The following is a 16,080-nucleotide window of genomic DNA, read 5'->3' as shown; positions in this document are numbered from 1 at the left end:
ATATGTCCATTGCATTTGTATTTAAGTTCTTAAAGTTAACATAGGAACATATACATTTGAAATTAAATTATGTTTAATGTTACTTTTCAGGGTTCTAATTCAAAAAGAGCTAAAAATAATTCAGGATTCCAATTTAAAAATAGCAAAAATAGCAGATCTACAAGCTCAAACGCGTCGCACAGCGACATGTTTTGAGCTTGTAGATCGGCTATGTATGCACTGTGGCCCTCTGGAGTGAGTGTGAAAATATAGTGGCCCTCTCCATCATCAAAGTTGCCCACCCCTGGGAAGATCCTTGTTGCTTTCATTGACTTACAATGGAAGAAACCAGAGATTCTATCAATAATATATTCCTACAGAAATTATGACACAATTGCTCTATATGAATCAATTATTCAATAGATAATGTATTTCTGTAACAGGCAGATCAAAAGATTTACAGTCCTAGCCAGATGATGGTGCATCATATTTCCCAAATAATGTATGACAACATAGAATGAGGAGAAACCCATGCTGCATTAAAATAAAATAGGCCTGCAGCAGAACCACAAGAAACGCAGAGGTCAAACTTCATTCCACAGCGCGTTGCTGTGCACTTTCCTCAGGCCGTGTTTGAAGCCTTTTAGAATGATGCCTTTGTCAGCTGATGTGTTGCCCGGTTCCTGTGCCGTGTAGGAGAGCAATCTGCAGACTGTTGCAAAAATAAAAGGCTCCCTGCCAGCCCTAGAGAAAGCCATTTAAACATCTAATAGCTGTGGACCAGGCCGGTTTAATGTAAGCCTTATTGTGATTACCTGACGTAATGACAGCCAATCCATATACAACCTGCAAGCCATTACTGTCTGAACAAGGGGAACGCATTATGCATCGCAGTGTCAGCATCACAGGGTCTGAACAATACAGGATCCCAGCAGCATGAAAAGGGTTCCACCCAATTATTTATACGCCCATGGGAATACAGAGGAACTGTTTAAAACAGTTACACATCCCACCTGCCACAGCCTGTACCTTTGATGGCTGATGGAAAGCCTTAAAAACCAGTCTGCACAATCTAAACACAAACAAAAGAATGGCCACAGCGGCAATGAACACATTATATTATCATATTATTGTTAATAACAATAATAATAATACCAGTAATAAACTTTTTGAAACACAGGGTTACAAAGTGCAGTATGAAATAGGGTTTATGTGAACAAGGAATCGGTAAAAAAAAAAAAAGTTTGTTTCCAGGTTAAGGTTAAACTGCTTGTGTTCTGGGATGATAGCTCTAACATTTAGAAATAATCGTGTTGGCATGGACAGCATGAACGACATACATGACAGAAATTGGTGGAAAATGTCCCATCTGTGATTCAGGGCAATTTTCCTTTCCATGTCCAGGGAGAAAGATTGAGCGTTCCCTATGCGTGGGTGCACCTGATTTTCCACCCTCACTCCCATTAACTAAATTGTAGGCAATTTAGGTCCAGAGAGATGGGAGCTGTGAGTTGAGGAGAAAAAGAACATGGACATAAATCCACTGGCAGTGAGTGATCAGAACAGCGGCTACAAGTTTCTCCTCCGCTTTGCATTCTTCTGTTCCCGTTGTTCTCCACCTGAATAACTACATTTCCAACCACTTCCCAAAATCTGTTTCAGCTCTTACGCTTGGCCAGAGATGCAGCCTTAGGGACTCCAATCCCAGCTCAAAGTTTAAGAAGTCTTATCATTAATCAGGATAATGTTGACTATCTCATTACACAGGCGTACTTTTTCTCACATTCTCAAAAGCGGGAGGACGAGAATGAATCAGCTTATCCTCCGCTGTGAACCCCAAGAATGTCTTCGGAGAGGCATTATCTTGTTGGAGACACTTGGTCTTCCTGATGAGTTTGGATAAGTCTGTAGCTACAACAGTACAGCATGTTTGTTGCTAGTGGATTGGCTGTTTTTATCTAGGCCTACACGTTTCCCGGCAGCAGGGCCCCATCATTAATATCGCCCTGCTCACTCTTTATTCTGAGTTTTGTGCTCTCTTGCCAATGCTCTTATGTCTGCTGAGAAAATCGATGGTTTGAACTTCTCTGCATTTGTGAGTGCCGTGTCTGTGCATGCACGCACGCACACATTTTATTGCTCGTCGTCATTAACATGATGTATAACCAGATGCACCACAAAGATCACAGACAAGGACAATGTATTTTTTTTCTGTGGTTTTATTTGTGGTTTAAAAGTGTTAGTTCTCAAGGCTTGAGATGTGGCTTGGTGGTACAGGTTCTGAGGTTATATGGTGCTTATAGGGGGGGAAGGCACCAGGTCAGTAAAGGACACATAGGACGGAGGAGACTGGGGTGAAGTTGCCCCCATTTGCTGACAATTCATCAATTCCACCACTCAGTGGTAAATAACAGATAACAGATGAAGACAAATATGCATCTGAAGATCGTCACTGTCGGGCAGAAACCTCGTATCTCCAAGTTTCAAATTTGTGTGTTTCTTTTGTAAAGTATAGCCCTGCTTCATAATACAAGACTCTCACAAAACTAGTGAAAATAGCCGATCTACAAGCACACAACGCATCACGGCGTTGTGTGCTTATAGGTCTGCTATTTTCACTATTTTAAATAATTTTTAAAATGATAAATACAGAATGAACGGTTTTAGACATACAAGGTTTCCACCCAACAACAACGATATGCTCACAACACTGACACAGACACATGACACTCATTGTTAGATAAAAATCAAGTGCTTATCACATATCTTCTCACATAAAAACAAAACAAAAAAACATTTAGGGTGTTATCTTGCACAGGTGTGTAAGGTACAGGGGTTGGAAAACTCATGGGCAACTTCATAACAGCAGTGGACGGATGGAAGTTATCCTGTGTGGCGTGTGTGCTTGTGTGTTCATGTGATCACAGTGGGGCCTGTGCGTCCAGTCTTCTCGTGGAGCTGAGAGGTCTTCAGAGCGATGTCTACCAGGGGAGCAAGCATCACCTGTACAGAGATAAAACAGAGAATTTCATTTATGTTACAAGATCTCTGCTTCCTCCTACAAACTGGAGCCACATGTGACTATATCATTTCCTGGCATCACAAAAACACTATTCACCTTAGCTATTCTAAGATATTGTTGTTGTGTTACTGTTCTGGCAATGCAGTCACACCACATAACAATTATATGGTGCCTTTTGAATATCTACAGTACCTCCAGAAAGGGGATTCTTTAAATAAGAAATGTTAGTATTTTAACCTGAGGAACGAGTTCATACCAAGGGGCTCTTTGTACAGCACTGTATGTACCATGTTACGCGTGCACTGTGCCGTAATGAGCCAGAATTGAGCAGTATACACTTGATGTAAAATAAATAAATAAAAATGAGAACTTGAAAATGAAAAGAAGCCTTTCACCACTCCGTCTGGCCCCTCTCACATGTAAAACGAATAAATAAAAAATACACGATCGCCCCGTGTCTGTAAATCTAATCTAGCTGGAGTCAGCCAACTGACTCACTGGTCCATTTCCCATTCATCTCCTAAGATTCTGAAGCAACACTTTCACTTATCTGGTCATGGAAGCTTTGGAAGCACTGGAGAGGATGAAGCAAAGTAAATAGTGCCTGGGAAGAACCTCATCATCGTTCTTTTTCCTCCACTCCATTCTCTCTTTCTTGCACTCAATTACTTCTCTCTCTACATCAGTCAAAAGAACTTTATGAAGTGTCAAGTTGGAGCTCTTAATCTTATTTTTCCCTGAGGCTGTTTTTTCCCCACTTCATTCTGGCTCTGATAACCGACCATAAGTCAAATCTTAAGCCAAGCGGCTCCATCTTCTCCACTCTTCAAATACTCTAGGAGTTCTGGAACTTGTGTTTGGAACGCTGCACCCAAAACAAGCTGGTTGGCCCAGAGTTCAGGGGTCCTTCCAGCCCGAATGAAGCCTTTTGAGGCCCATTCTCTTTGACAGCAGAGGAAAACTTGGAGAGGAGCGGAGGCGGAATTCCTCGGCTCACAGAGTAAACGTGACAAGTAAAACAGCTCCCCTGCTGTGCCCCTCAAATGCAGAAGTCAGCTCCAGTCATAATCCAACTGCTACTCAAGATCTTTTCCTAAATCAGGTACAATTTCTATTAAGTATCTTGGAGCACTCATAGTCTCCACTATGTTTTTTTTTAACTCTAATGTCCATTGGTTGAATTCCATGTGGTCAGTATCAGCCTTATGCCCACATTGGTATAGTATGTCATTGTGGAAAATTTGTGCAGAGTACGGCTCTTGGCACTGAGCAAACAAATGTCAGTGATTCTGAATAAGGGCTGGACAATATATCAGTATTATAATATTGTGATATGAGACTCAGGATTTTGGATAACATAATATCCAGATTTGGCACGAGTGTTTCCTGGTTTTAATCACCTCAGCCCTATTTTATACTTAAAAAAATGTTCAGATATTTAAAAAAAACAGCTGATCTACAAGCTCAGAATGCAATGCAAAGTGATACGTTGTGAGTCGTGACCTTATTCTGCTATTTTCCCTATTAAGAATGAAATAAAAAAGCTATATATTTTTATTATCGTCACAATAAGATATCGTCACAATATCGATGTCGAGGTATTCGGTAAAACGAAAGATTATAATGATTATAATGATATTTGATTTTGCCCATATCGCCCAGCCTTATTCTGAAAAATATTTAAAGTATTGCATTTATATGCTACCTTTGATCTAACCCAGTTTGATTCCTACATTTCTTCAGATTAGTAAAAAAAAACTGATTGACCAATGAAATAAATCTTATCGACTGCATGCAATGGCCTTAAGTCAAGTCTCGAGAGAGTCAACAACCAAAACAATTTGCTGAACTTTAACTTCAATTTGTTCAGTGCAATGACATCATTGACTTTGTCTTGTGGAGTTGGCTGAATATAGTCCTCCTGGCTCTGACCTGAGGATCCTGGTAGATCTTCTGGGGGTCCTTCTCATAGCTGTCAATGTAGAGCCTGATGGTTGCCCCAGCACTGCCTGTCCCACTGAGGCGGAAAATAATCCTTGAGCCGTCAGTGAAGATGATTCTCAAGCCCTGAGAAAGATAGAAAGAGAATGAGAGAGAAGAAATGAATATGAGGGAAATAATGTAGGAATAATTACGTGGAGGAAGTGATGCATGGTGGCTATTCACTATATGTCATTTAAAACATAGATGCTATATACTATATAGTCTTGGTCATTCAGCCACAGAACTATTTGTAACAGTATTCCAAAATTACAAGGAAATATAATGTTTAGATTTCGTTTATTCAAATGAATTACGGTAGGATTGTATTATTGTGAAGGTAACATCTTTTGTAAAGGTGAAATGTAGCTTTGGAAGAGAATTAAGCTTTTAAACCCAATATAATGTGTTGACCGAATGTGTTGGGGGGTATTGGCACCTTCCTTCCTTTTGACCCCTTCACCAAAAATAGCCAATCTACGATCTCACAACATGTCGCAATGTGACACATTATGCGAATTTAGAGCTGCTATTTTCGCCTAATGTTTGCCTATTATGACACAACCAGAAAAAGCACCAGACAGCTGTTTGTTAATTTGTTTAATCTGTCATGCTCTTTTAAGACATTTTATGTACAAATTCATGTGTCGATTAGAAGAGTCTGACAACTGTTATTGTGATTTTAATCAACTCTGTGAAGAGTTCAACTCGGTTCTCTTCTATGATGTGGATACAACGGCGCAACAGCCTCTACAGACTGTGAGCATCTTATGTGGACTAGCTGGACTGGAACTGATTTTATGTACCGGTATTTAAAAATATATATATATTTGGTATGGACCTTGAGTCTGCAATAAATAATATTGAATTGACACTCCCCTGGCTGTGGCTATGCTGGTTCTCACCTGGTTTTTGGACACACTTCCGTCCACAGGGTCTGTGTAGGCAAAGTTGTCAGAAATGGCCACCTCGTAGGTTTTGTCTCCTGAAGAGAACTTCTTTCCCACAAAGGCTGGGTCGAACATGAGAGTCTCAAGATCTTTGATCATCTTGTTGGCAGCTTCTGAATCTACTTCCTCATAATCATACCTGGTGAGGGATGGGAAGTTGCATTGATGAATTCTGAAAAGGGACTTTAAAAGATACATTATAAAAACAAAAAAAATTGGTTGAATATGCTACTGCATGCGCAATGTATCTAGAATATATGAAATAGAATATATATGTTGTAAAGAATCAACCTTTCCACAATATATATATATTTTTTAGACCTGTATAGTACTCATTCAATATTTAAGTGTGTTGCAATTCTATAACCTGCCACTAGGTGGCAGCGATGCTCCATCATTTTATCAGTGATAGTTATTAGCCAATAATCCAAAACCCTGTGTCAGCAGAACAGATGTTCACACAAATGTAGTCTTGGGAGTGGGAGGACCCAGTCTCATTAACAGAAAAGAAAGAAAAGAAAAGAAAAATACACACATTCTTGTGAAACAAGGGCCTTCCAGATCCCCAAACCAAACCTATAATTTCTTCCAACACTCTGGTGGTTCCAACAGGTGTGTTAACGGGTGAGTGTGAATGACTTTGTAAAGCACATATGAGTGGTCGGAAAGACGTCAATTTATTTACAAAGATTAACTTTAATGGAGGAATATTATATTATCTTGGGCTCCAATTATTTGGGTCCAACTGCAAAACCAATTGAGAACCATTGGTTTCCCATTACAAAACCAGTGGTTTTGAATTGTTTCAACAGACACCGTTGCACAGTACTCTGCTGACCTGGTGAAGAAATTCCTGCCAAACTTCTGCCAGTGGTCTTTCATAATTTCCTCCACGCTCTGCTTCCTGGTGGCCAAGATTGACAACCAGGCAAGCACCGCCCACAGGCCGTCCTTCTCACGGATGTGATCAGAGCCTGGTACACAGCGAGGAGAGGGGAGGACGAGAGACATTAGGGGAAAGGAAGAGAGAGAGTGTGGGAGAAAGAGAGAGAGAGAGAGAGAGAGAGGAGGAAGATGGTTTGTATTTACAGACATGTGTGAGCAAGCCTCACCACAACCTGGAATGAAGAGCAGGTTTTAACCCCCTTCCCTATGAGTCCAGCAATCATGTCAAGAATATCTAAATCTAACATTTTAGATATCTAAATCTAAAATAAATATACCAGTAAGAGGCCTAAGGGCGAAAAGCAACGGGCGAGGTCGCGCAGGACGGAATTTGCACAGGACGGAATTCATTTGCCAGTGTGATTCGAGTTGAGGTTGGTTGTTTACGTTGGACAAAATGTGAACAAAATATTTTCCCAAACATGGATATGACTGACGTTTGACATCATAGAGGTCTTATGTTATAGACTCACACAATATGTCCATAAATGGGCATTCCAAGCTATGGGCTTAATATTGATGACATCAGGGATCTCCATATATGGGCATACAAGGGATAAGGACGGAATGTCATGTCACAATGTGATGTCACAACAATGTGATGTCATAGGTCTGCTATAGACTTTACCCTCTGAAGTCACTGACAAGATGTGACGGTCTTCATAGTTAACTGAAACCTATGGTCGCAATAACACTCCAATCTTTCTGGCCAAAGAGCACAAAGAGTTCTCCTTTCAAACATTACAAAGAGACACTGTCAAGACGATCAGGAACTTTTTTTTTTGTTAATAAACTTCTTGTTTGTTCTTGTTCCTAACACCAAATAAACTCACCAGTTCCAAAGCTCTCCTCTCCACACAGAGACAGTTTGCCAGCATCCATCAGATTCCCAAAGAACTTCCAGCCAGTGGGAGTCTCAAACAGCTGCATCTTCAGGGCTTTAGCCACACTATAACAGAACCACACGCACGCACACACAGTGAATTCAAGGTTGAATACATTGGTTTTATGTGATAGACTGAGCTGACCCCCCCCCCCCACCATTTCAGAAACATTGGACTAAATGTAGTGTGTTTTACTTGTCCAGGGCTCCGCTGGTGGGCATACTGCGGGCCAGTCCTTTGACACCAGTCTTCTGGAAGTAAGGGATGCTGGTGATGTTGGCTGCGATGACAGCCACAGAGTCTGAAGGGTTGACAAAGAAGCCATGCTTCCCAAGCACCATGTTACGATCCTGAGATGAGAAGAAAGTACAGCCGACATCATAGGTTTGAACCCAGTTCATGACCTGTCACACTCCACTGTGTTATAGAGCCAGACCGAGATATTGGCCATTAATTGACTTTTTTGACAACATCAGTATTGGCACTATACAGCGGATGTGTCCGAATTGATTTTTAACCACTTTCAACCTGGAATCCCTATTTTGGGCATGTCATTATAGGCAAAACAAAATGTGCTTTCTAAACATTCGTTATTACTTGTTTTTATTTCTTATACATTTTTTTGTATTTAAATGTCCTCAAAATCTAACTTTTTCTAAATTATTGCACTTTTTCACAAAATATCTGACAAAACATCAGTAATCTGTGGTTCTACAAAATCATGACCCAAAAGTCTGGCATGGCTCGGGCTCTACTGTGTTCAGTCTGCTACAGCAGAGACACCATACAACCATATAGAGAAATGAAGAAACCTACACCATCGCCATCGAAGGCAGCTCCCAAGTCGTACTCTCCCCCTTTCATGGCGTTGACCAGTTCAGAGGCGTAGGTCAGGTTGGGGTCAGGGTGGTGTCCCCCAAAGTCCTCCTGGGGGACACAGTTGACTGCTGAGTTAGCAGGAGAACCCAGCTCTTCACAGACTATCTTCTTCACGTAGGGACCAACCACTAAGCAAAAAGATTGAGAGATTGTTATTAAAAAAGGACACTTTGCACTGCAATGCTCGCAGCCAGGTGTAGTTGGGAGCTGAAACCTGAATCAGAACGAAGGTGTTGAATAAATTATGATATACCACAATGGAGAGCTAACCAGAAGGCAGATTAGAAAGTCAATTTTGCAATGCCTGTATTCTCCTGAATTCAATTCAGGACAATACTCTTTTTTATGGTGATTATTATCAGTCTCTCATTTGTTCATTTTAAAAGCACAATGTATAAAAAAGCACTTGTGAAAAATAAGAAGCACAGATAATGTGCAAGAAAAGGAAGGAAGCCTGTAGGCTTATTCAGAATCCTTTCCTTAATGGAAGAGTTTGTTAAAATACAGGCATTAAAGTAGGAACAAAACAAAATATAATATAATCATAACAATAACCAAAATTCACAGCACAGCACAATCTAATAACACAAAACAGGCATAGCGATTATATAAAAGACTAACCTAAGACTTGTTTTTAGACTAAAAGCCCATTAAAGGTAATTCAGATTACTTTAAATTTCAATGACTTGGGAAGGCTTTCTTTGGTTGCTCTGTGACTTCCAGGAATCCACAGCACAACCCACAATACCTTTGGGAGCCATTAAGGTTTGCTCACCTCAACCAGTCTTTCAAAAGCAGTTATTAAAAGCATTTTAATAGACCTCTTTGATAGTGACAAGGACTGAAACTATTATGCAATGTGTGAAGGTTTCCTCCACACTGAAATATGAGCATGTACTGTCCATGTTGTTTCCGTGAATGGCTGGGAGTAGGGTTGGGGGCGGTAACCGCCGTACCGCCGTACCGCGGTATACCGAGGCCTACCGCGGTGTCAGGGTCCTTACCGCGGTCAAAATAGTCTATTTTTTATTGAAAACAAGCGAGTTTTAAAACGGGGGAGAGGCGAGGACCACATGCGCTCCATGCCGCTCTGCTCTGGGCCGCGTACCACAGGTTTGAAACGTCTATGGTTTGGAAGCCAAATACGTCACTCGACTCGGAGACACACAGCAGCAGCCTCGTAGTAGGGAGCACGGAGAAGCGTAAACTTTCTCTGACTGTAATCCACACAACACAAGTATGTTAATACATACCTTGTGTTGTGGCAGTAGTACCTTGTGGCATTTTGTTTTTTATTCATACGGATTACAGGCGGAGCGCGTGGACTAAAACCGAAAATGAAACTATCTTTTACTTTTCCCACCGCGTCGCGCCGACCGACTCGCCCGTTGTGCCCCGTCGCCGATTTTATAACCTTTTCTGTCAAGTCTTGTCACTAAAACCTGTATATATCAGCACTCAATCGCTGCGATTTCAGACGTGAGTTAATCACTGTCTGTACACGATCTGATTACCCGTCTCCGTCTCTCTTCTGGTTTGTTCACACACAGCAGTCTGTCTTAAAAGCCCAAGTAGCTACCGTTACTATGGTAACCCGACAGTGCAGATCTAAAAGCTCAGAACACGTCGCGGATGCGACGTGTTGTGAGCTTGTAGATCTGCTCCTTTCAAAGCCAAACCTGCTGTGCTGTACGGGGAAGTATAACTCGGGCAGTCAGGCTGTGGAGAGGCGACTTTTGGGAAGACGATTGCAATATTTTGGCTTATCGTCGAACCTTAATTAATAGATACGGGGGTGCGGTAATTACCGCAATACCGGCGGTAAATGGGAAGACGGTAATCGCGGTAACAAAATGTCGATACCGCCCCAGGCCTAGCTGGGAGAGAGCTGACTTGTTATGACTCACAACCGTACAATTCCCTGTGTTCATCAGTATCACACAATGTGGCTTCAAGGAGTTGCATTTGTGTGCGTTTCCCTACCTCCGTGCATAGCGTCCAGACGGACTTTAATGTGATTGGCTCCGGACAGAAGCTCCTTCAGTGCAGCAAAGTCAAAGATTTCCCTCAGCATCTCAGCATAGGCCTCCACAGAGTCCACGATCTCCACTGTCATGAGACAAAGATAAAACAGACTCAGTTAGACCAAGAGGTATAGTATAGTAAGGTTAAAAACACATACTCTTTCAATGTATACACTTGCCAAATTATGTGGATTCCGTCATTCTCTAATCCATTTAATGATTAGAAAGATGGAAATAAATGGTATGCGCTTTCATAAAGTGAATGGCAAATTGAGGGGCAAAGTAAGTTTAACGTCGTTTTATGCAATCAGATAGGACTTTTGGATGTATGGCCATAAAGTAGTTTTTTGCCAATCAGTAGTGTTCCCGCATAACCTCCGGGTATGATGATGATGTCACACGCATACCCTCTATTGTCATTGTGTTTTTCTTCTCCACTCACAGAATCATTTATTTCCCCATCCTGATGCCACTCACCTTGAACATTTTAAGGTGAATCATGCCTCATTAATAACACAAAGGTCAACACAATGTGACAGGTGACAGCCTAAAGTATGTTTGTTATTTAAAAAATGTTGGGAGAAACAAATTAAAGGAGCTATAGTCAACTTTTTCTTGAAAAACGGACGCTAAAATAAACATAATATATATGAAGCGTAATCTTTTTTATAAAATATTTTCGAAACATTATTTTTATTTTAGCGTCCGTTTTTCAAGAAAAAGTTGACTATAGCTCCTTTAAGTATACAAAAAAATCCAAAAAACATTTCCTCTATGGACTGATGATATATTAAACACTTATTTGTGGGTTGAGGGGTGTGCATGTCACTGTACCTGTGATAATGCCCTTTGTCTGCACTTCAAAGGTCTGTTTGCCCAACTTGGATATGTCCACTTTCAGGTCAGGACAGATGTAATATTCCTGCAGACTTTTGCTGACCTCAAAGATTTTGTTTGTAATGCCCTCTGGGGCGGGTCCTAGGATCAAAGGTAAAGAGCAGAGTCAGAAATGTCCTACTTTTTACATGCAGCTAATGTAACATACATCTCATACACTCAATCCTGCATCTTTGCTCAACACATAAAGATAATGTGTCTTGATAAACCTACGAATTACAATGTTTGTACATTTATTTTTAAATTGTTTTCTCGGTGTAGTAACAATGTACATGATTATGCATTTGTACACACGTGTACTTAGGGTCGCACACACACGCACACAAAAATCAAGACATTTGCAACAGAAAGCCCAGTCAATCAATACCAATAATTTGCTACACAACCAGACAAGTTGCAACGGTCTGAATTGACCCGTTGCAGGTCAGTGTAGTTCAGTTGCAACTTGTTGCATTGCATATCATTGGACTGGGTTTAACATTCTGGGCACCGTACCATCATCAATTCAAGACCTCATTGATTATATGTATTTATGCTTAGAATGTATAGAATTTTATATGCCTCAAATAATAAGAGTAAAAAAAAAACACCTAATCTAAAACTATTCCAGTGGAAATAAGCTTAGTCTTTTCATGGATCTCCTTAGTAGACCTTGTACCAGTGAACTGTACCGTCATGAAACTGTACCTTTTCCTATGCAAACTTCTAATAAAGTCTTCAATCAATCAATCAATCTCCTCATGTCTATTCAACTGCTGCCCAGTGTTTGCTGCTGCTAATACAAATTATGCATCGATACATAATGGAGACTAAGCCGCAAACACAAATAAAACTTAAAATCTTAAAACCAAGTTTTGAACTTTCACTATTAGTTATAATCACTTGTATGTAATATGTAATTATGGGTAGAGCAATGCACTAACCAACTTTATCCATCCGTTTTAGGTGTTACATCCTTGATCAGAACACTCACCTCCACTGGCGATGTTGTATTTGATGCCAAAGTCTCCATTAGGTCCACCTGGGTTGTGGCTGGCTGTGAGAATGATGCCTCCCACTGCCTTGATTTTGCGGATCACACAGGAAACTGCTGGTGTGGACATGATTCCATTCTGCCCAATCACCAGATGGCCAATCTGCATGAAAGGACAGACAGAGGAGTAGACATACAAACACAAAGATGTCAATACAGGAGAGACAGCAATAGTGAAATTTGTTAATGCTCATTTCTGTCATTCTGATGTTGTATGTATTTAGTCTGAATGGGGGGAGATTGGGAGAAAGAATATAACATGCTATAAAACATACATGCTTTTAACACTTGTGATGCCATTATTTTTTAAATTATTTGGATACAGAGTGCCGCCATTCTCTGTGCTTTATTTTGAAGAGTCCCGGAAGCCACGATCGTGTCCATGTTGTGGAATTCTCTAACCAGGGTGTTTCTCTGTGGAATTCTCTAACCAGGGTGTTTCTCTGTGGAATTCTCTGACCAGGGTGTTTCTCTGCGATAGAAGTCTGCATTTTTGGAAGTAGATTTTGAGATAAAGCCGTTTCTTTGCAGCAGCAATGAATAGGACTTATAGGAGCCTATGGAGATTACACGCTTCCTGATGATGGCAGCCGAGTTGCATCATGGGATATGACGTTTTTTCGCTCACCAGCCGCAGCACCCGTTTACCTGGTAACCAGGTAACACGTCCCTGGACGTGCTAACGGGCCGTGGTGTCATACCGCGGTAATTCCTATCACGTTCCTGGACGTAATTGGCATTGATTGGAAGTGTTAATAACAATGTGATTACAAGAAATATGTCCTCAACTGCCAGCACAAATTAACGGTTGCTAGGTCATAAAACCACATACATAGATGCTGTTTCATTCTATTGTATTTTTTTGTTATTTAACATGTTAGTGTGGATGTACCTTCTTATGTAATATATTGTTTCAATTTACTGTAGTGCCATTGTTGTGGTTCTGTATGACTGACATTGTCAACATGTTATCTTGTTTCTAGTGTTGTAGCAGTACAATGAAAAGGATCTCCACATTTTATTTTAATATAAAGCTGATTTGTTATACTCAGCTTTTTTATATAGTGCATTTCCAGACAGGCAAGAAATGGGACAGACAGACAGTGAGACAAAGACAGATGGGTACAACAGGTACTGTGAAATGGGTATAACTGAGTATTGTATTTCCATGTATGTATTTCCAACATTGTTCCTGCGCAGGCAGGTGCCCTGTCTAGTAACTTCAATAAAGGGTGACCCACTTGTAAAATGATGACACAAGATTGAGCTACAGTAAGCATTTTCTCTGTGTCTATTTGACCATGCAGTGTTTGTTTCTCGGTGCTTACATAAGAGCATGCAGAGGGTGAGACCATCTGTGATTGAGGTTCATGACTGGGGTTCAAGTTCCCTACAACCCCTTTTCCTAATGTCATTGTCAGCCACCATATAGTGGAGAAATTGCAGTGGGGGGAAACAGCTCAGTAATCTATGGAATCTATGGTACAACATATTTTATACAAATACGAACATTAAAAAAAAGCAGTTTCCCCTGTCTTTGAACATGCAGTTCCCATCCCAGTAACACAGTGCAACAGTGTACGACCAGACCACCAGTATGCAGGGCAACGTGACTGGCTGCACGTTGCTGCACGTCACGCCCACCATTCAGTCACCAAATTCACAGAGGCATCATCATGGAGCATCATCATTATGAAACATCGCCCAACAATGTTACAACACTAGCCAAGGTATCACATTCACTGCGAAATGCAGTTTCTTTTGTGAAATTGACTTGGAAAAAGGAACCGTTTTGAAAGAGAGAACTGTTTTGAAATGAAGAACAAGCTTTTTACAGCAGTGAGTGGCGACACCACTGTGGTTTCTCTGTCTGCACTAGTCTTCAGGGTCAGTGCGTGAAATGCCAAAGGTACCGTTTACATGCAAACTGACCTATGTGTGTGCAGTTCACTAAAAGAGCATAGTGGACATCTGGTATGAGGGACAGTTTTGGAACCTCAACGACACCTATCCGATTCACATTTACAACAGGAAAACCATGCACTGTAATCATGAAGTAAATTGTAAAGTACCTAAATAAGGGCACAGCATGTAACACACGTGTAATTAAATGTGATAATGATAAAGTTAAAGATGGTGGAGAATACTGTAAAGTAACTTAGTACCCAGGCAACACTGCCCCAAAGTTATATCAGTTATGCAGTGCCAGTGCATCAAGGAATGTTGTCACTGACTTAAGACGCTGTCACTTGTGTTGACAGCTAGCTTAAAGTTAGCATGTTAGCTGAAACGATGTTTGAATGGAGATGATGAGAGTGATCTTAAGTGTGCACTACAGCGAGTTACTGACCCCGTTGGCAGCAGCGATCTGGATGATGAGCTGAATGGCGTCCTTCATGAAGAACCTGCCGTCTCCTCCCACCACCACCGTGGTCTGCTGGCGGCCAGCAGGCTCGATGACGGCCAGGATGCTCTGGATGAAGTTCTCAGCATAGTGCGGGTTCTGCTGGAACACCGTCACCCGCTTCCTCAGGCCGCTGGTGCCGGGCTTTTGGTCCGTGTACGGCTTGGTCTTTACGACGGATACCTTCACCATGTTGTCTCAACCCGGTTGTAGTGCTGGACGCCTGCCCGGCCTGTGTGATCCGCAGCTCGGTTGGTGTGCTGGCGATGCAACGCAAAGCACACACTCACACAGGGACCACAGTCACCACACGTACACTACAAACCATGCACACTGTACACTGACCCGCCCCCTTCTCTTAAAGGGCACGTACACTGAAACCTAAATGAACTCGAAAAAACCTTATCACCTAAATTAGTTTACTTTGGGTCAGCCAAGTTCAATTCAAAGGAGCTTTATTGGCACGAGAAACCATACGTTAGCACTTATTAATTGTGTACAAATGGTAGGGTCCACTTGGTTCCATTGTGTACACTCTCAGAGTTTCAGGTTTGGAAACATTTGGAACCCCCTCAATAAGGAACCATAAGGAACCATAAGGGTCCCTGGGCTCAGTGGGCTGGACCCCGAACCAAAAGAGAGAAAGTGGCCATATCACCACATTCACCAGCGTTATTGGTTGATGTTGGGAAAGGTGAGGGATGCTCTCCCCTCAGAAGTTACCACACAGAGATTCCAGACTAATATCTATGCAGAGTCTGGCCATCCCAGGCTAAACAAGGAGAGCTGCTGTTTATTGTGAAACAAAGAAGTCAGGTCACTGGTAGCCCCATATAGAACCTCACCCGTCGCTGCATACTACAACAGTATGCAGCGACGGGTGAGGTTCTATATGGGGCTAGGTCACTGGCTGCTATTTACCTATTGCAACAGCATGTTTGATCACCATGTAAAGCAGAACAAAGTTGAATCTTTCAGTATGACAGCTATCTACTTCAATCTGTATGTCTGTCTGTCTATGATGGTTTGGTTATATCCCTTAATCTTTGCCAGATGTTCTGGGCTGGGATAAAGGACTGAATG

The 16,080-nt window shown here is 41.4% G+C and overlaps 1 protein-coding gene across 1 annotated transcript; it reads right to left on the bottom strand.

The window, feature by feature from the left end:
* Positions 1-2,200: 2,200 nt before the first annotated feature.
* On the bottom strand, positions 2,201-15,294 carry pgm1 (phosphoglucomutase 1). Its single transcript, XM_080724125.1, has 11 exons — positions 14,944-15,294; positions 12,534-12,696; positions 11,498-11,641; positions 10,623-10,748; positions 8,577-8,767; positions 7,956-8,110; positions 7,710-7,825; positions 6,770-6,905; positions 5,887-6,070; positions 4,934-5,068; positions 2,201-2,982 (listed from the first exon to the last, which is right to left on the bottom strand). Exons 1-11 carry the CDS (start codon positions 15,187-15,189, stop codon positions 2,893-2,895), a joined length of 1,686 nt encoding a protein of 561 aa, XP_080580251.1. The 5' UTR covers positions 15,190-15,294; the 3' UTR covers positions 2,201-2,892.
* Between the last annotated feature and the right edge of the window lie 786 nt (positions 15,295-16,080).

The sequence above is a fragment of the Nannobrachium achirus genome (genome assembly GCF_963921795.1).
Source record: "Nannobrachium achirus genome assembly, chromosome: 1".
Classification (NCBI taxonomy): Eukaryota; Metazoa; Chordata; class Actinopteri; order Myctophiformes; family Myctophidae; genus Nannobrachium; species Nannobrachium achirus.
This window is presented reverse-complemented; position numbering and strand designations above follow the sequence as displayed.

What these genes read in the sequence shown, in the direction of transcription:
- pgm1 (XM_080724125.1), bottom strand. Translation starts at nt 15,189, where the DNA reads ATGGTGAAGGTATCCGTCGTAAAGACCAAGCCGTACACGGACCAAAAG. An exon ending in GACAAAGGGCATTATCACAG is followed by an intron (nt 10,749 to 11,497) that starts GTACAGTGACAT and finishes GTCTCATGACAG; the next exon opens with TGGAGATCGTGGACTCTGTG. An exon ending in TCTGGACGCTATGCACGGAG is followed by an intron (nt 8,768 to 10,622) that starts GTAGGGAAACGC and finishes CTTTTTGCTTAG; the next exon opens with TGGTTGGTCCCTACGTGAAG.